The sequence below is a fragment of the Balearica regulorum genome, chromosome 3, assembly GCF_011004875.1.
Source record: "Balearica regulorum gibbericeps isolate bBalReg1 chromosome 3, bBalReg1.pri, whole genome shotgun sequence".
In the NCBI taxonomy this organism is placed as follows: domain Eukaryota; kingdom Metazoa; phylum Chordata; class Aves; order Gruiformes; family Gruidae; genus Balearica; species Balearica regulorum.
Genome location: NC_046186.1, coordinates 72,375,655 through 72,397,785, shown reverse-complemented (window position 1 = coordinate 72,397,785; position 22,131 = coordinate 72,375,655). Strand labels below are relative to the sequence as shown.

General features: G+C 42.7%; 1 protein-coding gene across 3 annotated transcripts in view; it reads left to right on the top strand.

The window, feature by feature from the left end:
* The first annotated feature begins 13,681 nt into the window (after positions 1-13,681).
* UST (uronyl 2-sulfotransferase) overlaps positions 13,682-22,131 on the top strand; it is a 229,035-nt gene continuing 220,585 nt past the window's right edge. For 2 of the 3 annotated variants that reach the window (XM_075748446.1, XM_075748445.1), the window contains exon 1: positions 13,685-14,295. In XM_075748446.1, the coding sequence (XP_075604561.1) occupies positions 14,040-14,295 (256 nt within the window). In that variant the 5' untranslated portion in view covers positions 13,685-14,039. Of the gene's footprint in view, positions 14,296-22,131 lie in introns of all 3 variants that reach the window. The other variant, XM_075748443.1, reaches the window with a different exon arrangement.

Genomic DNA, 22,131 nt, shown 5'->3' with positions numbered 1-22,131 from the left:
ACAAAAAGCATAAAACTGCTCTGCTTCCAAAACACTAACTCCGCAACTTGAGTTAGAAAAATCCATCCACTCATTCAGCTACATTAGTATTATACAAAGAAGACATGACATAAAACACTGGTGCCTTTTTCTCTTCCCTTTTTGCTTCTATTATTAATAAAAGCAAGAAGTAAGAAAAACTTGTTATGCAAGGTAGGTTATTCAATAAGCTAGTTATAACTCATATGGAAACATAATACTGATTTTTATAGAAAGGCTGAAATAAGATGAAGAGATATGAAGGATCCTTTTGTCAGGTAAGTTTCTGGGACTACCTACTTGAACCACATTCAGATAGAAAAACTGCACTTCTAAAAAGAGAAATAATCCTGAAAACCAGACTTCAAGACATGACACATTTATCCAAGTAATAAAATTTCTCTAATGGAAATGACAATGGATAAGAAAAGGAACATTTATAGCAGGCAAAATGATCCATTGGAAGAAAAGAATAGATTCAAGTTTCAGTCTAACAACTTTTTTCCATGGAAAATCAATGATCTATGGTGTATAGTAAATTAGTTAATTATGTAAGCTGTCAAACCCTGTAAGATTCGATTTTACAAATCAGTTCTGCCTGTGAGAAGTTTTGCAATAGAAAGTACTAGCGATTAAAATGTCGACATGAAAGACTGCTGCAGATTCTACCACTCTAATAACAGAATGCAATAATTACATGCTTGGAAAGTCCACATGATAACAAATACAAAGTTCAAATTATTCTAAAGAGTGGTTTCAACTCAAAATTAAAAAGCAGCACTAAGGTGCAGCAAGGTGGTCTCCATATGTGGCCCTATTTTTAATCAGAACATATTCTACAGCTGCCTTCGCAGCACATTTACCACCCTGCCAGCCACAGGACCTATGTTTGGGGACAGTGTCAGATTGTCTGTGTCTGGCTTTTGCAAAAATTGCACATATTCTGACTATGATGCATTTGGAATTTCTGAAAACACTCTCCTATTCTCAGTTATTTGCATTCTTCATTTCCCAGTCAGCCAAATCCCAACAGGGCTTGACAGTTTCAGTGACAGCAGTTTCTTCTCACTTTCCAGAGCATAACATAAAGAAAACACAGCAGAATTCCTATAGGCTTTACCTTACCTCTTGATGTAGCAGTTGCTTTCAATATAAGATCCAGTCCTTCATTCCTGACAAGTCTGGTACTACTATTTTTAAGTGCGAAAGGAATGTGTTGCATCACACAGTAGTCACAGCTCAAAACTGAACTCTGTGGTGGCAGTTTAGTTATATTTGATAGGCAATGTCTTCTTTAAAAGACAAGGTGACATTATGTGTATTTCACATTTAGCAAAATGTAGACTGTTGGAAAATAGTGGCAATGGAAAATTTTTTTGGACTCTGAATTTGGAAATTTCCCTACTGTAATTTTTTTTTTTGCATTTTTTTCATGTTTAGCATTGCGTTCCTATAGTTTGCTTTCATTTAACTAGAACTGTATCTGCTCGCAAGAACACAGCTTGTCCCATTTTGCTGTTGTTACAGATGTGTTCTGCACACTTCAAGACCTGTGGTATTTTTTGCATCTTAACTTTCTCAAAAGCTTTTCTTTGAAGCATTGCTGTCCCTGAAGCAACGTCTTTAACGATTTCTTCTAGTTGGACACACCTGCCAAAGCAGGTATGTGAGTATTCCTTTTGGAGACTATGTTACAAAGCATGCTCAAAGTGCAAACATCTGGCAGCCTCTCTGAAGCAAAGAGCTGAGATGTACACAGTATGTTCAGCGTCCCACCTCAGCTTCTCACCGCAGACATCCCCAAAGCATTAACATGGTTTTATATTCAGTCAGTAAAGGACCGATAGAGTTTAAATTAGGAGGCACTGGACAAACTTTGGGAATTCTCACCTTGCTATCATCAGCTAATCCTTGCCTCTAAGCAAGTTAGCGTGCAGTGCCGCAGGAGGGAGTAGATTTCTACTCACAGTAGAAATCACACTATGAGTAATTTCCCTTAAAAAACATAAGACAATGATGTAAATGTTATAAAATGTTTCACATTCTCTCTGCCAAACTTCTTTGGGATCTTCCAGCCCTGCTTTAATTTACAAAAGTCTTGAGCTATGCAGAAAAACAGCACGTGGGGTAATCATGTGCCTTCACCGTTCCCCATTTAATAAGTCCCACCATTAAGCAGTGTTATCCAAACTCTTCTGAAATTATATTGATTTGTTTGCTTCTCAGAGTTTACCCAGCTGTAAAACTCCAGTAAAATGACTGCCATCGCCCCCTCCCAGTTTTGGTTGCTTAGCTATAGGTTTGCTCTAGCAAACCTATTCCATCTATTGGATGAAAAACCCAGTGTAAGGAACATCTGTCTGGTTGAGATACAGGAAATATGTGGGACTATCTTCAGGTGAGCTGTGGCTCTGCCCCAACAGCAAATGGGTTCCCCAAGCAAAGGGAAAGACTTGGGAAAGCAGCCTATAAGGTTCAATAAGCCAGGATTCACCTTTCTATAGACTTGTAGGAAAGGGGTATCCTTTCAAATATTTGCAAATAAAGCAAAGACCTAGAAGCTCATACTAGGTAGGCATTTGGTAGCTCATTTTTGCAGAGGCTGGAAAGGAATTTGCATGAGAAGATTAATTAATTGTGCCACCCAAGATTTTGGCTTTCTGTATATCATCAGGAGACAGGTGTGGCTTTTAGGAGAGGAAGGCATGTTTCTTCGTTGCAACTTGAGGGCAACAGGAGTCCTGACTTTCAGTATGCAGGGTAATAAAACTGGCCTTCAGAAGGCAAAAGATATAGGAGCAGGGTGGAAGACTGTAAGCTGGAAATATTCCAAAAAGGACCTTTAAAGAACATGGAGACCACCAGACCAAGTCTCTTATTTAATAGAGTCATGTTGTAGGTGGCACATGCAACTCATGTGCTGAATTCTCAGTATTCCTGGTTTTAGATGTATAAAAAGTGATACATAAAAATAAAACTTCAAGCTTGCTGTTTCAACACTATGGCAAATAACTGGGCTTGTAGTTCTTGCTTCCAAACCACACAGAAAATGGATTTAGACTTCCATGTCCGCAAGCCCAGAGAAGTTGAAATGTCTCAGCTATAAGACTTGCAGCTACAAGAACCTCAGCTGTCTATTAATATTAGAAACTTGATTGATAATTAATAGGTAATAAAAGTCTTTTACTCATATTCCCTTAAGAATTCAGAGAACACAAATGAAAAGCCTTTTTAAAAAGAGAAAATACAGTGAGTTTCAAAAGGGATATAGGAGAGAAAATGTATCCTCTGTAATGAGAGATGAATGTTTGTCATTAGTTTAATGAAGGGGCCCCAGAAACCTCCTGCAGCCCCCCATTAGTCTAACAGTTAGTCCATTGTATACATATACAATACACAGTCACTTGTCCTTGTATGGGATCATGTCTGGGGCAAGTCTCAAGGCTAAAAATGAAGCCATTTCCACATTTCTGAAGCTTAGATTTAAAGCATGAGGAATTTGGAAAAAAAAAAAAAAAAAAAAACCAAAAAAAAAACCCAAAACAAACCCAACAAACTTTTGACATCCCTATCTTTCGAAAATAATGTCTCATCACTGCAACAAACTTTCTTTCTCCTTTGGTTTTGGCTGAGGGCTCGGCCTAATTGTGATTTATTTCCATCTAATATTTATGTTTCTGGTTAAAAGAAGAATTTTCAATACATCAGTGTTCAGTTTTGCACCTACCTCCCCTGGCTTGAGCAAACATACTACATTTGTGAAGACAGAGACATTTTGGCTACTTGTGTGAGCAATTTTAGCTTTCTATCTTGAGAAGATTGAGAGGTACACGGCAGTCATTTGGAAGGGGAGCTTGTATGAGGATAAAAGGTGCGGTTTATCCTCTAATTATTATGATCCATAACTATATGGATGCTGATGGTGTAACACTCAAACGAATAACAATTCAAGTAACTGTTAAAGTATCCTCTTGGGGTGAAATTCAACTCTTGCAGAGATCAACAAGCCAATCAAATCTCTGAATTCAGTGGGAGAATCACACTTTTGACCCTGTATCGTAATTTCTTCCACAGCACTTGCTTTTCATACATTTGCAGCACAGTGCTGTAGTTTTTTCCTGACCTGGGATCAGACACAGATGATTGCAGGAGGAATAATTCTTCATCACACTGTGCTTGGCACAAGAAACCTAGGCTGAGGTCCAGAAGAGTGGAGATGCAGCTGGTGCGATGTGCAGATTTTGGAGCAATAGCCTTGTCTTGCCACCCTTCTCTTGTCATCTGTCCCAAAGGAAAGAGGGATTTGCATACCACATGACCTCCGTGTGTATTTGGGGGTTTCCATGAAGCAATTCAGGGTGAGATTGCCTACCCAGATGCACATCTGTCATCTCCCATCCCTTGGCCAACATAAGACTCTACAAATGTAAGAGGTCTGTAACTCATCTGAGGCTGTAAGCAGGGACTGTCATACACAGCCCTTGCAACAGTCTTCTGTCCATGGATTAATGGGGTTGTGAAATAAAAAGGCAAGGCTGAGGAGAAGGCAATATGTTCTTTCTTTTACAGTAAACAAACAAAGATTTTTCATAAAGAAGTTGCAAACATACAGCCTTTTTGCTGTATTCTGTTTGAATATGAAAATGCAATGACACTTTAAGCAGATCTTCAAAAGACACGGTGTTCTGTTCTCTTAAATGCAAATGACATATGGTTGAGCCTGCTTGTGTTAATTTGAGATAAAAAGAAAAGGAAAAAAAAGGTGACATCTTTTGAAAGAGCCTCCCATAAGGGCAGTAGGAGCTGCCTTTACAAGGTGTGATGTTAAAGTCTGGCTTAGCTCAATCAGCAGCACACACACAGTCCCAGTGAAACGGCTACGGTGGCTGCAGCAAGAGGCAGGGACGTAAAATATTGGGGGGGGGGGGGACAAAATAATATCAGCAGCAACAACAGAGTCAATTTTTATTTCATCAAGCAACAGAAATCAGACCAGTTGATCATAATTGCTGTTCTGGGTTTTAAACTCAAGTCTCTCAATCAGGAGATTACTCAGTTGAAGGCCCTGTATAATGAGAATATATGCTTTCTTTTTCCACAAAAATTGCAACTAGTATGATCTAAGACTGACAACCCCAGCATCTGGGAGTGCTTAAAGCAATTCATAGTTTTGCTCCAGTCACGTGGCTCTGGACAAAGACTGCAGAAAAATCAAATTGGTCCAGAGGAAGCCTTGCTGTTGGGTAAAACTCAATAAATTGAGCAAGGAGTCTTTGATTTATTTGCCTTAATTCATTATAAATGAATGACATTCTTTCTTCTCTTGCAAATACTTGGCTGCTATTTTTGTGTAAACATTCATGACTATGTTAATTGCACTGCATCTTTTTATATTCATTTTATAGATTTTATTGCTCTACTTCAGAGGTCCTAAATAATTGATTTATATAGTCTACTTTTTCAACAGGCATTTTTGTAAGCATTATCTTCCAGATGTATTTTGTATAGGTTTAAAAGAAACACTTACTGCATTCCAGAAATACTGTTGCCAAAGAATCTAATTTAAAAGGAGGGGGGGATAGTTTATGATATGCAGACCTACTTGCTGCTTTGCCTATTTCACATTTTAACAGCAACATGGAACTGCAAGAGTAACAAGAATTAATTATTTAAATGAGAAATATTCTTACTGAATTAAAAAAATTAAAAGGTTCCATATTTCCCACAGTTATTCTGCAAGCTGACGCTGAATAAAACTCCTAATCTGACTGTATAGAATCAAAACGAAACTTTACATACAACTTAAAAATTTTCAGGTTTATATGTGCATGTGTCAAGGAAATGATAGGAAGCCAAAGTTACTGTAACTGTCTGGGAAATGAGTCAAAACTAAGTTAGAAGAAGAACTCTCTGGGCCATTGCAATAAGCTGCCTGAACTAGTCTAAGTCAGCATTTTACACCTATAGCTACCTCATATATGTGTGTGTGCAAACTTGTACACAGGACAGTGTCTTCACCTTTGGTGCACCACTCTTTTCCAGCCCCTGATATGAGGGGAGAAATATCGTATATTGTTCTAGCAATTGGAATATTACTCTGTTGGCTTGAGGTTTTTAAATTTTTACTTTCCATTTCAGTTCTCAGCAATGTATCACCACTCTACAGTTAAACGTTTGCTGATAAAACTGAGTGCTTCAAAGACCAAGTTACCTATACAGCAAAAGCAAACAGTTCTGAAGGACATTCCCTCTGCTGTAGCTCACCAGTAAAGTTTGTATCATCTCAAATATGGTGCACTTCTGGTTTGGGGTTGGAAGCAGCAGAGCATCGGTAGCTGAAGGAAGAGCAAAGGCAGTTTGATGCAGCACATGCACTGTGGGGGCACCACTCGTGGGAGGTTAGAAGATGAAGTGACCTGATTTACAGACTTTACAGTAAACTTTATCTTGTGGGTCAGTCCCTTTCTTGTACATTGCTCTTTCCAAAGTTTGACCTAACATATGTAATGACATCCCTGTGGCAGATTATACAAAAGCAGCAAAAGCATAACTATTTTTGGTTAATACCACATTACCAAGTGAGGGATCCATGCTAAAGATCTTGACATTTGCTGGCTTTTTGATAAATGAACAGTTTTTCTGACATACTTTGATTACATGCAATCTGTCTATGAATAATTCAATAAAGTAACTTTCAGCTTGTGAATTGTTTCATGTATAAGGTCTGAGATGAGCTGAAAAAACACAGGGCCAAATTTACTGAGGGATTTAGATCCCTAGTTGTTCAGACAGCTGCTTTTGAAAATCCCACCTGGAGTCTGAGACTGCTGAAGATTAAATGCACCAACATCAGGTGCTGTTTTCCCCATCCCACTAGGAAGGAATTTCCTTCTTCTCCCCTTTAGGTACAAATCACCTCCCCACCTTGCATACCACATTAGGTGTAGGATCTTCTGTCTTGACCTTCAGAGCACCACTCTTTTCCAGTTCCTCATATGAATTTGCTTCACACTTCTTTTTTTTAACTTGTTTTAACTTTGGCTTTTCGCCTTCCTTCTCCCTCACCTTTTCCACCCCCAAAATCCCTAAAACCAAGAAACAAGTTGGAGAGTCTTCTCCCACCAGTTGGAGCCCTCACCTGTGGGAAAGAGAGACCTTGGTTGTAGGTCTGCCTTATTTGATAAGACAGCAGTGCTGGTGTTATTATTAGTAGAATATTAGGAGTTAGAATATTAATTTTAGGAGTGGTTTCAGAGATGTGGATTGAGGTTTCTTATAGGCTAGATGAGATGGCTTTGTCTGACAAGGTCTGTTTCATCCCCCTGTGACATTGCCAGCTGCAAGACCAATGCACCTCCTGGTGCATTAGCTTACTTCTCCCCAAAGCTTTTCCTGATGCTACAGAATGCGGTGTACTACGGGGAGCTGTAAAATGGCTCTGGGACTGGCCGAGGTAAACCAGTGCCAGGATGGCGTTCTGCCCATCCTGGCTAATCCTGCTGAGAGCCATGCACTAACTCGGCTCTGCTGCTCCCTGGTACTACAATGGCATAGCTTTGCATGGAGGTGCATGCATGCAGCAGCTATTTTGGAGGTAGCAGTGTGTTTCTAACATATTTTTTGATTTCCTGGATTTAGACATAAGTGCCTAACTATCTAGTTTAATTAGTGTCTAATTAGCACCAGTACTGTATTTTCCCCATGTGACTGTCTCCATCTTTATATGTCTAAATCTGTCCAGTACATCATATGGTGTTACTCTGTTAACTGTCTAAACAAATGGAGCTTTTAATGGGTCTGCTGTGTGAAAACTCATGTTTACACATTGCAACTTCTGCCTTTCTATTAGTAGTTTCTGCAGACAAATGCAGGAATTAGACTGCTATTGGAAAATCAATACATAGAAGACACAAAGTCAAAGGGAACTCAGGGGGTTCTGAGTGGGTATTTACAAGAGGAAAGGATTGATCTTCAAGACTATACATTATACAACATCCTCTTGTACATCTAGCTTCAATTACCTCTTCCAAATCACATGCATGCTGATTAAAAAGGAAAGCATCCTGCTTGAATTCTCTTGTTACCCATTTTCTGAGAAAAATCAAGCAAAGAAATAAAAATAGTGGTATCAGAAGTTAGGATAGCCGCATGAGTAGCACTTTGCTGGAGACAGCCAGCAATGCCAAGGGATTAATATAAATACCTTTGGATAAACCCATCACGCTCCAACTGATGTTGATAGAACATGCTCATGTAATTCCAAACGCTATTTCAATTACTAATTATAAACACCTCTTCTGACGTGAACCTGCTCCATCAGAGTGTCACTAAGTTGTATCCATGTGGCACACAAGCTCATTTCCCTCTCTTCAGATACTTACTGTCATATTTTTCCCAGGGATATAGCCCTGAACCCTCCACAAAGGACAGCAATGAATACAACCAGCCAGCACAGGGCTGCAATTCCAATTCAATCAAGGCAGATGAAACTTGCAAGCATTCTATATGCATGAAATAAAAGGGTATGGTGCACCCTTATTTGATCTCCATCACATAATCAACTGTTGCTGAACAAAGCAAAATAAAGCCTGCACAGTTGCCATCAATTACTTTGTTATGTTCTCAACCCTTCCTGAATCAGAGTGGGTGCTGGAGGAATCTAAAGCTGTGATCTTTCACGGGTGCTTCACAGATGACTTTATGTTACTCTGCTATACTAGTGAACCTTTACCCAGTTGTTCTGGTTTCAGCTGAGAGGGTTGATTTTCTTCATAGTAGCTAGTGTGGGGATACGTTTTGGATTTGTACTGGAGACAGCATTGATAATATAGAGACGTTTTTGCTACATGGACCTATCGTTGAGCAGTGCTCACACAGAGCCAAGGCCTTTTCTGCTTCTCGCACTGCCCTGCCAGCGGGATGGCTGGGGGTGGACAAGGAGTTGGGAGGGGACACAGACAGGACAGGTGACCCAAACTGACCAAAGGGATATTCCATATCATATGATGTCATGTGTCATGCTCAGTTTATAAGGAGCTTGGGGGGGGGGGGGGGGGGGGGGGCGGCATTCGGAGCGATGGCGTTTGTCTTCCCAAGTCACCGTTACGCGTGACGGAGCCCTGCTGTCCTGGAGATGGCTGAACACCTGCCTGCCCATGGGAAGTGGGGAATGAATTCCTTGCTTTGCTTTGCTTGTGCACGCAGCTTTTGCTTTACCTATTAAACTGTCTTTATCTCAACCCACGAGTTTTCTCACTTTAACCTTTCCAATTCTCTCCCCCATCCTGATGCGGGGGGACTGAATGAGCGGCTGCGTGGTGCTCAGCTGCCGGCTGGGGTAAAACCATGACACCAGTGAAGCCTTGCATCTACATTTCCTCTATCCTTACTGTCTTATGAAAACTAGGACCCAGGCTATATCTTATCCCTTTCTAGTTGCTTATACCTTTGCAAACTGCCTATTCTGAAATATCCCCAGCTGGGGAATTTTGCTTAATGAAAATTTATTTAGAGAATTTATTTATTCAGAAAATTTCAACAAATAGTGTTCAGATGTTTCTAAGAATAAGGGAAAGATATTTTGCCGATGTTAGAAGCAAAATCCTACCACTGCAAAAATGGGAAATCATAGTACATCTGTTCTTTGGAGCATTAGTGCGGTTTTAGGCATGCGGGTTTTGCTAGAGATGTCTGCATAACCTCAGATTATGTGTGCTCAGTAAAAAAGAGCTGCAGCACCTCAGCAGCCTGGCGTAGACTTTCCCAGACAAGATAGTAGCAATGTAGGCTCAGAATCAGGACCGCACGGCCCAGTTGGCAAGATGTTACAACTGAGCTGACCGAGCAGCAGAAGTGACTAGCTGGTGGGTAACCCATGCTGATGTGGCCAAACGAGTCTCTCTGCCGAGTACTGCCAGACACACAACCTCCACACACTCTTTACCTTGCTCATTGAACTTGTTTCTGAATCCGTCCATTTGGAGTTATGAATCAGCTCAGGAATCTCTAGCACAGCACCAATATGGACCAACTTTGAAATTTTCAGCAGCTCTGTTCTCTGCTCCTTTCATTGCATGGAGCATCCTCTTCCAGCCCTGGGGAAGCACCTCTGCGCTCGCAATGTCCTTCTTGCTGGAACCATCGCAGTTGGAGGGGGATTCGGTCTGAGCAAAAGCTGGACCCACACTGGATGAGGTCATGGAAGGAAACAGATTTGGACAAAGATCCTGGAGCTGAGACCAGATCTAGGAGAGGAGGAAAAAAAAGAGTGGGACAAGGTCAAGGCAAACAGAGGATGAGGACTGCTGCAGTGAATACCGCTCTGAAAAGGATTGATCCTGTGTCTAGCATCAGAGCACTCCTATATGATGTCAAGCAGATTACTTGAACTACAGGTGGCCAGCGAGTACTCTTTTTATGCTTGGTGTTCAGTTTGAGAGCCCGAGGTCTGATTTGTGGTAGTTAGCATTCACAGCTGCATCTGAAGTCAAAGGGAGCTACGCTTCGAACATACAAAGTGATGCATAATGCTAACTATTTCACCAAGGCAAACCCCAGTCATCTCAAGGCTGGCAACCAAAATTAATAGACACATTTAACCTTAATCTCTCTGTGTCTCATTTCCCAATCAATAAAATGGTGATATTATATACATGTCATGGAAGTAATTCATAAGCATTCATCATATGCTCAAGGTATTGTAACAATGAATGTTGTAGAAAAGCCTGCTATGACGTTAATAATTCCACATTACAAGCAGGCTTTAAATAGCTTTAAACAAAGCCTGAGGACATATGTTGAACAAAGAGATTAAAAATAAACTGAAAAGCTGCACATACAGTGAACAGTGTCTATCCCATGCACTGTACAAGGCAGCGGTCCTCTGAGCAAAACAGTATCATCTCACAATTCAAGGCTAAATTGTAAGTCATACCCTCTACAAGTCAAAAGAAGTTTGTCTGAAAAAAACCTTACCTTTGAATTAACCTAAAGTATTGACACTTGGCTTTTCAACTGTAATATTCCTTTAATGCGGAGTTTGTGTTTTGGATTCTTTGGGATCTTTTGAGTGAATGGGAATGTAATAAGTTAAGGAGGTATGTATGTTTTAACTGCTTTATGCTGTGCATGCAAAATCATACTGTTTTCGTTAAAGTAGATGAGTAAAGGGAATTAAAAATACGGAAACAGTTGCACTGTATCAAGCTATAACACAAAGTAAATAGTATTTATTTTCCTGGTTGTTGTCCTAGTTTTACTTTTGGCATTTTAACTGATAGCATACCATAGTTGTGATAGTTCATGTATGTGAAAGTTACTGATTTTACAGCTGATTTATACATTTAAGTATATATTCCAGCAACAAAGATTTATATTTCTTCTTCCTCCCAAGAGAATTTTTTACCTGTCTATGCTTAGAACTATGGCAAGTAGTCTCTCAACAGTACAGTCTTCCCACTTAAATTTTACGCCATTGATTGGTCTGTTTCTCCATCTTTTTTTTTTTTTTAACAGAAAAATCTCTTTCTAGAGATCAAAGACATTCTTTGCAACCAGAAAAATAAAGATTTATTGATTCACCTTACAGGTGTTGTCTGTCTTCTTGTCAAAGCATCCATTTTTCTCAGATGTTCAGTGTAAGTGCTTACCTGTTTCTCATGTGCAACAGCAACTAGCGCTACTAAACAAATCTGCAGCGTGGGCATTACAAACAAGCCAGTAGATATGGAAGTATTCAAAAGATTATAAAGCGATGCAAAGCATCCATGGAAGCAGTGCAAGACAAAACATCCATGGCAGCAGCGCACGTTGAATAAGCCCCCGATACTTCCTAAGTGTTTCAAAGCAACATTCATGAAAATTAAGAAGTAGTACTTTCGCTGTGCAATGCCAGTAATGACTTTATCTGGTGAAAGTTGTTGGATATTTCTGTTTAAAGTGAACTGCAGTCCTAAAGGTTTACCTTTTGCTGTCTCCTTTTTTAGTGCTTAAATACTAGCCCAAAGTGGAATTATTTCTTGTATCATATTACTTTTCTCTTTTTCAAAAATGAGGTGCCATTCCTAACTTTGTCTTTGCCACAGGTTTGGTGTAAGATTGTGAAGGATCTGTGCAGTGATGCCATAAAACTGTGTAACTAAACCCAGGAGATTCCTCTCCGAACTGTAGAAGATCTGCTCTTTCAGCCAGTACATGGATATTTTTTATGAAGGAATGCAATGGGATTGGTTATTTATTGTCAGATTCTGGCTTTGTGCTCTTGTCCACACCAGCAAGATTAATTTCCATATTTCAGCAGATGCCCTTCACTGCTGGACGCCAGTAAAAAATCGAAGCCAGTAGCATAGGTAAGATTCAGGCATTTACCCAAGCCTTTCAATGTAAGTGGCAAAAACATCTGAACACAGTCTCCTGAGCAAAATTTCCAGCTGCATGTGCGCAAAAATTATGAGTCAGGCCCCCTAAATCACGATGCATTTTTTTAAGCCTAAAAAGGAAGAGGTTGATTGCTTTTTAATTTCTGACCTGGCGAGTTGTACTTGGGTCATGATTTCCTACTTTTCTCCCAAACCACAGTGGATAGAACTTGCTGTTGCTTAGAAATGAAAACGAAGAGTTTTGTGTGATCCCATGAGCAGGATCTTGGGGAAGGCCCCCCTTCTAGCCAGGTCCATTAAACAAAATGGTGAACCAGCAATACCATCCCAAGCCCTCCTCACACCACTGCTGCGTTGGCAATGCAGCCACATGAGGGAACAAAATGTATTTCTACTTCAGACAATGCCCAAGGATGAGAATAGCTCGAAATAAGCCATCAGGACATATTGAGGACATATGTTGTATAAAGAGGATGAAGCTATTAAACAGCTCAGCGCTGAGTGAATGCCATTCACCCTATGCATGGTGGGAAGCGGTTCTCTAGGAAAAATAGCATGATCGAGTAATTAGAGGCTGTATCATAAACCATATGTGCAAGGGGGTCAAATTAAGGTTGCATGAGCAATCTTGATTTTGTAATTTCCATCTAAAGCCCTGCTTTAATCATCCCAGCAAAGCTGCAACAACAAGAGCGATCCCGCTCTTCCCCCATGAACAGTATAAAGGTGTGGGATCTTAATGTTGCATTAGACTTCTCTAGATCACCAGAATATGAAATCTTTTTACGGCTATCATCACCGTACGGAAAGAAATTGCAGTCCTAACATAGCTAGGAGGGGGCACTGGGGTCCTGCCACCCACCAGGCGGGATGAGACCCCTGGCCCAGGCCCCGGAGAGGTGTCCCGAGGCCTGTCCCAGCGGGAGGGAGGTGGGCAGGAGGCCATGGTGGTTTGGGGCAAGTCAGGCCCAACCGCTGCTCCCCGGGGGGCCGGCTGTGAGGGCAGACCCCGCCGGCCGGGGACAGCGAGAAGCCCCGTCACAACCCCTGCCCCACGGGCACCAGCCCCGCTCCCCGCGCAGCCCCACGGCCCCCAGGGGCCGGCCGGGGCAGGTGAGTTAGGTCGGCCGGGGCGGGCCGGGCCCCGCCGCAGCCAGGCGGGTGGGGCGGCGGCGCTCGGCGGCGCCCGCAGGGGTCGCTCGCGCGGAGGCAACGGGCGCGTCGCGGTGACCGGGGGCGGCCGGAGGGGGCCGGGAGGGGCGGGCGGCGGGGCCGGGCGGCGCGCACAAGTCGGCCGGGAGTTGCAGGCGGTCGGCGGCGGAGCGCTGGCTGTAACTTGACACCGGAGCGAGAGGCCGAGCGGAGAGAGGGAGCGAGAGCGGCGGAGGAGAGGAGCCGAGCCCCAGGGAGCGGGATGGTGACCACCTCCTTTCCCTCCCCTTAGCGGCGCTCCGCAACAGCCGCCGCCGCAGCGCCGGGAACTTTCGCCTGCCTGTGGGGCCGGGGACAGCCGGCGATGGGGACGGGACGGGTTCCCTGAGCTCCCGGGAACTTTCCCCGCCGCGGGCAGCCGAAGCCGAGCAGGCGGATGGAGGATGCGCTTTCCCCGGCGGGCTGCGTGACCCGGCGGCGGCGAAGGGAAGGATGAAGAAGAAGCAGCAGCCCGGCGGCGGGGACTGCCCGACGCCCCGGCCCCCCGCGGCGGCGGCGGCGGCGGGAGGGGGCCCGGGCCAGGGCGGGGGCTGGAAGAGGCGGCGGCCCCTCTCGCTGCTGCCCTTTCTCTCGCTACGCGACTACGGCTTCTGCATGGCCGCCCTGCTGCTCTTCTGCCTGGGCTCCCTCTTCTACCAGCTCAACGGGGGGCCCCCGCACTTTCTGCTGGACCTGCGGCACTATCTGGGTAAGGGCGGCCGGCGGCGGCGGGACTTGTTGCGGCTCCTCCTCGCCCCCCGTGGCGGCTGGGCTGGGGCCTCCCTCCGGCGCCGGGGCCCCCCGGCTTCCCGGGCGGCGGGAGCGGGGCCGGGGGCGACGGGAGGCCGGGTCTGCCCGGCAGGGGTGGGCAGGCGGGACGGGGGCGGTGAGGTCTGACACCGAGGTGGAAAGGTTCGGCGGCGCCGTGGGAGCAGGGCGTGGGGATGCGCCCTCTCCGAAGTTAATTTTGGCGAAAGGCAGAGTCCCCGTGAGACCCTTCCTCAAACCCCGGACAGGTCTGTGGCCGGAGGGGGCTCTTTGTCTGCCCGGCGACCGTCGCAGAGCGCGATCTGCCGGCTACCTTTTGCCGTCAGGTGGGGTCTGAGGCGGCAGCGGAGGGCAGGGAGCTCGGGCGGAGCGTCCTGTCAGCGCCTCCCCACCCCGCTCAGGTGCGCGCAGGGCGGGGGTGCTGTGCCTGCTGGGGGAGGAACGGGATTACCGATGGCTCATGGCAGGAGCAGGCTGTGCTGGCAGGGTCAGAGCAGCAGCGCTCAAACACCGGAGTTCACTCCGGTGCTTTGCCACGGCCTGCGTGACCCCGGCGGAGCCGGTACAAGCCCCACGCTGTGGCCTGTAGTCCTCATCCTCATGTGGACCGCAAGTTTGCACGTGGTTTTTCTTTGTGCCCGGTTTCCACATCGCTAAATGTCGCTTCCCTGCTTAACAGAGAAGTTGTGAAAAACAGAGTGTATCGTGAGGTCATGTAAGTACCTCAGACCGGCAGGGCTAGTTCAAATAGGGAACAAAAACTAAGGGTTCCTCCGTATGGGAGGGCTACTACAGACTAATTTGCGGTGTGAGTTTTTACCGCATTAGATACTTTCTGTTACTTGTCTGTGAAGGTAAGCCTTTGGTGGTATACGCTGCAGAAGGGCAATCCATAAGAGACAAGGTTGCAAACAAATATACAGTACTTGTATTTCAGAAAAATAAGCTGCAAATCAGTATCTGTGTGTACATATTTTATGAACATCTTGGGAATACAACTGTGCGTGTTGCTTTGCTTTAAAGGAAAACTATCCCATGTCTTCAGTTAACTGATGAGGGGGTACGCAGCCAAGAGATGAGAGGACACAGCCAGGCTCTTCTGGGAGGTGTATGGCAGTAGGACAAGAGGCAGCAGACACAAGTTGCAACAAGGGAAATTCCAATGAGATACAAAACAAAACAAAAAAAAAAATTTCAATGTGAAGGTGGTCAGAGGTTGGAACAGGCTACCCAGGGAGGCTGGGATGTCCTTGCAGATATTCAGAACTCAGCTGGACACGGCCCTGAGCAAACCAATTCATTTTTTCCCTGCTTTGGGGTGGGGGTGTGGGGATAGGATCAGGTAAACAGAAGTCCCTTCCAGTTCATGTTTATTCTGTGATTCTGCTGTAACAGAGAAAAACATAAGTGAAAACTCAAATGAGAACAGGAGAACATAATGCCTTTTAGGCTTGGATTTTAATGACTTTTTTTTTCTTCCTTTAATGTTACAATTAGGAAGAAATTTCTCAATTGAATAGGAAAAGGACAAATTTTCCACCAAGGTGAAAGCAGGTTTTGTTGCAATTGGTAGACTCTTTAATTGGATTAAACACAGATCTCTCTATTTTTCAAAATAAAGTTAATGCCTTTTTTTTTTTTAGTTTATTTTAATCTTCATCAGGGATGAACACTGCTTGGCTTGTGTGGTAATAGACTGTGAGAAACACCGGGTTACGCAGCTTCTCGCTTTGTGGCCTTTTGACTGCGTTTGAGGGATCCAGGAAATAAAGCTAGGATCTGCCACCCTCACTGCTCTAGCCTGTAGTTGTGTGTCTGCTGGAAAGTCTTCTGAGGCCTGCAGATGAAAGGCTTGGAAACCACTGTATCTTGATGAATGGGTCGTGATCATTTTTGTGCAAGTGCAGAAAAGCCTTTATTGTGTGTGTCTGAACGTGATGAGCCTCTGGGGAAGGAGTGCAGTCTTCTTTGAAAATGGTTTGGGGTTTTTTTTTGACGTGTTGGTTTCTCTCAGGAGAAGGTAGACAGATCTGTTAATATCTGTTCATCAACAAAATTCTGCACTTGTTATGTCAATTAGTATAGGAATTTCCTCTCTGTCCCTGAGTCACTTGGCATCTTGAGAAGGCAAGGACTTGTCTAGCATCCTGCAGCAGGCTGGTGGCTGAGAGGGAAGCAGAGTCCTTGTGGCTGGAGTCCTAGTACCCACTAAGCAAGCTGTGCTGCTGCCTCTGCAGAGAAACGGAACGTATTTTGCCTAGATGCTAAGGTGCATGCTGGCATGCTACTTTCTAAAGTTATTTTACACTTCCTTGGTGTACAGGTTCACTTGAGCTGTCAAAGGGGATCCATGTGGATGACATTGCTAAAGACTGTTGTTGGGGGGTTTTGTGCTAAGTGTAGGTTTTGCAAGAATGGCGCATATTCCTTGGAGTACCCAAGTGGCAATGTTTGTAAATTATGAACTTTTTTTTTTTTGTAAGCAGGTAGTCTGCTTGTTTTCCAGGGGACTAACAGAAGTGTTTGGAGGAATAGGTATTGACATCCAGTCCAGCTAACTACCAAAGCCCTACATATTTGCATGTGTGTTTTATACAACAATCTCATGACATTAAAAAAATAAAACTTTTTTTTTTCCTTGAAGCCACAAATCCAGTGTACAACCAACTCTTTCCTTCCAGTCCTTCCAACCCACAATTTATAGTGTTAAAATTTAAATCCCCGAGCAGAAAGGAGCAGTTCATTTGCAAACCATATTTGCAATGTGTGAATTTTGCAACCACCCTTACTGCGTTTAAGTCTACAAGAACCAAGAAGGACTAGACCAAAGGGAAAATTGATTTCTCTGTTTAACTACTTCGTGGCCTCCATAGCATGAGGAGAGGTCATCTTGTCTGGCTTTGGGTTTTTTATTTGCATTGCAAGTTTCAGTGTGTTGCTCGTGGTTAGTTATGTTACTTTGCATTTGTAAGTAACTTAGAAACATTTGGAAGGAATGCTTGGATGTTTTTTTTTAACCTCAGAATTTGAATTGTTTGTTCCTAAGTAACAACACAGAACTTCAACAGTGATCAGGATAGAAATCACACCTGCATCAAGCAGGTGTGTGCATAAAATGCAATCTAGGCAGTGAAAACACTGGGGCTGAGAAACTTTCATTTTGTTCTTGGGCCTGCATCATACACTGTGGAGGAGGAGTAATAAGTTTATTTTCAAAGGAATTAAGTGTGAAGATTTGCTGGTTCTGTGAACTTTCCTTTGTTGATTGTGGGGATGAGTGTATTTTCAGACTGTTAGTAAATTTATTTTTTTTTCCTTCTGGACCAACTTCTCTGGTGTCTTGGATCAGCTTCTCTGGTGTCCTGTTCACATGCATCTCCCTTCTTGTTTGATTGCCATACTGATTGGGGAGCACCTGTTAGAAAAACATTATGGCAGCTCATAGGGAAGAGGGTATCTATATTCAGTATTTCCAGTTTGCATTGCCTTCTTTTGTAAAGCCCTAGCAGAGTCATACAGAGCAAATGGGAGAGTAGATTAATGGCTATGAGGCTGAGCTTTGTTATTTATCCCATTCTGACTTCAAGCTCATAATAGTTTGGAGGACAGAAAGGTCTGTGGAAAGCTAATGGTTTCTGCTGTCTGATCTGCTGTGATTCACGGGGATACAGCTCAAGTTGCACACTGTAGGCATCCCATCAGGACAGATGTAGAGCCCTGGTTTTCAGCATGTAATCAATTCGGGGCATGGACGTTAGTGGGTTATTTCTAAAGAATCTGTGGAAGATACTTAAAGGCATAGCTGTTGCCAGTAGGCTTAAATTTGCTGTACGAGGATGTGTACCAGTCCTGGACCATCTACAAGCTCCAAAAACCAGAAAGTTTAAAAAACTGCCAGGCTTTCCAGTAATAAACTGGAATATTGGGACTTGCACGACATCTATGAGGTCTTGCTTGTCGATTCTGCCAAAGTAATCCTGGCTCACTAATCAAAACCCAACTGCAGCAGTGGGAGGAAGTGAGAAGAGTCTTCCCTTAGATGAGTAAGACAGAAATCATAAATCTTGGACAGCCCTGTGGCTTTTGGGGAATGCACTGGGGACTCCATTCCCCTGCAACTACACTGGTTTTGCATTGCTTTATTCTTCCCTGCTTTGGCTTGTGATATATCCAGGCTTCAAAATACAGAAATTAGTACTTCCAAGGGCTGGTAGCAACCCTCTAATGGCCAATAAAAAATAAAATCTTTTGATCTGCAGTATTTACAGTGCAAACTTGTTCATTTCAATTGAAGCATTTCCCCTGTTGAACTCCCCAGGAGCCTGCCAACAAGTATGCTGGTTTGATTGCATGTGGAAGTTGCCTGTGCTGTGGCTTCCTATGTAAGACAAAAGACTTAACTGGCCAGTTGTGTTCTTCAAACAATCTCTAAATTGCTCCCTATTCTCACTCTTCATGCCACTGGTGGCTCTCAGGTATTTTGGCCAGATGTGCTCCGTAGGCTTAAAGTTGTCACAACAACAGTTATGTTTATTTTGGACACATGGGGGAATTTAACCATAATTTTCTCAAATAGAAGAAGCAGAAAGGAATCTGAGTATTTGGGGAGATTGTAACAAAAATCTTCAAACTATTTAAAAGTCAACACAAAGTGAAACTTTTTAAATTGAGGTCCTATGAATTGGCTTTATTTCGGTAGGGTGTTTTGGGGGTTGGTGATTGTTGGTTTTGTTGTGGTTTTGTTTTTTTTTTTCCCTGAAGTGTCTGGGTTTTTCCTGTTAACATGTTGAGAGAGACAAAAAAGAAAAATTGACTCTCCAAAGCAAACAGTAAAAGTGACTGACAGTGTTTTCTTATACAGATTTTATTCCTAAGCTGTAGAAGGGAGGAGAGAGGGAACAACAGTTGGGGTTTCTTGGGGGGGGGGGGGGGTGTTGGGTTGGGTTTTTTATTCTGCTAATTCTACATTTATATCTAAAATGATGGAAAGCACAGAATTATTCAGGGCAAGCTTTTCTAAACAATAAAAGCACCTAGCATGCTCCCTTGTAGGTAGACAGCAAGCTGCCTTTTTATGGCCAAAAAGGATTGTCTCCTCTCGTTTTGTTTTGCACATGGATCATGAATCCTTTACAGTTTTGAAGGCCCTTTAGGTGTGAGAGTAGGAGAAACACACTCAAGGAAAGACAGTCAGGTCTATGGATGAGATTTACTGTGTGGTAACACAATACCTGTTTCTGAAATGAATATGCTTTTAACAAGGCCCTGGTTATTGACAATTTTTTTCTTATTGTTTTCAAGAACAAAAGAGCTCTTCTGTACTTTAAAGCATTTTGATTTTTCTCTGGCTTTTCAGTGGATTGTTTAACGTCATTGCACTCAGAATTTATTACATTTTAAAATTCATTAACATTGTAAGGAACTGAAAGGTCAGTTTAGAAACTGCTTCCTAAAACCTTGAAAAGAGATGATCTGAACCAAAATGACAAGTGTGTAGCTATATCTTTCTTCATTAACTTTTCTGTCCTTTTTGGACTTCCTCATTTTGCTATTGTGAATGTGACACATATTATCTTGCAGATAAAATATGTTTGGACTTCCACTTAGGTTGTAAGCTCTCAAGTTATAAATGAGCTTTTTTGGAATACAAAAGATATGCCTCATCTTCCAAGAAACTTTTGTTAAAAGGCTGCATGACATGCTTATCACTCACAGCTTGTCTGATTGTAAGATTAATAAAGCTCTACCTAACGCATGATTCTGTCAAGGAATACGCTACAGAGAACCAGAGTGCACTTCGTTTTATGATTAAGTTGAGCCTTTTCCTTTCAGAAAGATGAAGTGGTCACTGGACTGCATTATCCTGGCTGGCTGTAAAACACTGTGTACAGTGACGTCATAGAAAAAATGTTTAAGACTATGTGACTGTGTTGTGATGATATTCTAAATATATTTGGAAAATTAGACAGCATTTACTGAGATGTATTTTCTGCTTTCAAAATCAGACTCCAGTCTGTGTACATTTTTGTTTCATATTGTCAACTTTGTTGACAAAGGATTTAAAGGATTAATTCAGTTCTTGATGAGAGGGAATATTACTACAGCTTTTTCAAAAATGTATTTGGTTTTGGTTTACTTTCAGGTTAGTGGGGTATGTACACCTGTGAGAGGTCAAGTCTACTGGTTAAATGGGATGCTCCACTTGGGCTTGGGGAGATAAGGGAGGCTTCAGTTCCCTGCCTTGACAGACTTCACATGACACTGAACAAGTTGTGTCCTAATTCTGTCTACATATATAATCCCCTTTTGTCCAAAGGACATTTTGAAGATAGATGTGTAACAGAATATGATATTCTCTGATATTACAGTGATTGTAGCCATAGAAATACTTAAAGGAAAAGGATACTTGTGATAAATCCTGTTGTCATGGAGGGATTGTAGCCATGTCAAAGAGATAAGGCAGATAGCATTAGAAGGGAGCTCCTCTGTAGGAGGTCAAGTCCTGACTTGGCTGAGGCCAAGTCAGTGGTCCAGCTACTTTATATTTCAAGGGTATTGCCTCTGGTCATTAACACAATCTCTGTGCAGTTTTACTGGAGGAGTTATTGCTATAACTGGTTTCCAGAGTCTCCTCAAAGGGCATCATTTTTTCTAAGTGTCCTCATGCAGAAGATTTCATGTCCCGGAGAATGCAACCGGGTCACTTATTTCTTCTTTCCAGTGATGCTGCTTAGACTTGATTTGCAAAAATGAAAGTAAAAATACAGTTTCTTGAAGGTTCGTTCACCCGAAGTGAATGGCAAGCACTCTGCTCTATCAGAGAATACTCAGCTAAAATGAATCGTGGCTGTCATGGGAGGAAAAAAGTGATTGATGCAGTGGTTCCCATATTTTCATACTAAATTAGGGAGGAGGAAGATTGCTTTTGCTTAGGGTTTGACAAAGAACGATAAGCATCAAAGGCTGTCAGAAAGGGAGACTCTAGCAAAAGTAACTCATACAAAAGCTTCAACACTTAATGCTCTGTGGGAAAAATAAAGGCTAACTTTTTTTTCCTTAACTTTAGTGAAGGATCTGAGATTAACATCTGTGCTAGCTCTGCTGCACTGATTCCTGCTAAAACTGTTTTGAAATCAATAGTGCATGTCAAAATCAGCAGTGACAGTAAGTGGAAGTTTTTCATTTGTTATTTTAGTATAGGTTTATATTGTCAGAATTTGTAGAACATATGATGAAGGTATAATGGAGAGATTTGACTTTGATGTGATTTTTGGTGGGAACACTGTAAAATGGTCAAACAGGTCCAACAAGATGCTAGGACTGTTCTGACACAAAAGCTTGAAACAGTAAATACAATGGGATAAAAAGATCAATATATTTATTCTTCATATCTCTTATTTTCCTGAAATCCTGTTGTACCCCCTATTTCCAGTTGGTAATCGATTCTTTCTCCCCCATCCCATCATTTAAATTCATATATTAATAACAAGAGAGAATTCCTAATGTCTTTTGTGTCTAGCAAGAAACTGGAATTACTGAAATGGCTTGAGTGTGTTTTGTATGATAATCACCCCTTTTTTGGACATAAATTTTGGGCACTTAAGAGAGCCCTTCTTTCTGGGTTGTCTTAGCCTCACGTGAAAGTACTTTCACGTTGTTAGCTTCTGGCTCCTGTAACCCATTCAAGAACAGCACTGCTGGTTATGTTGGTTTTGTAACTGTCCCTCTGTGCAAAGACAAGTTTGCAGGTGAGACGTAAAAGTTTACACTTTCATCT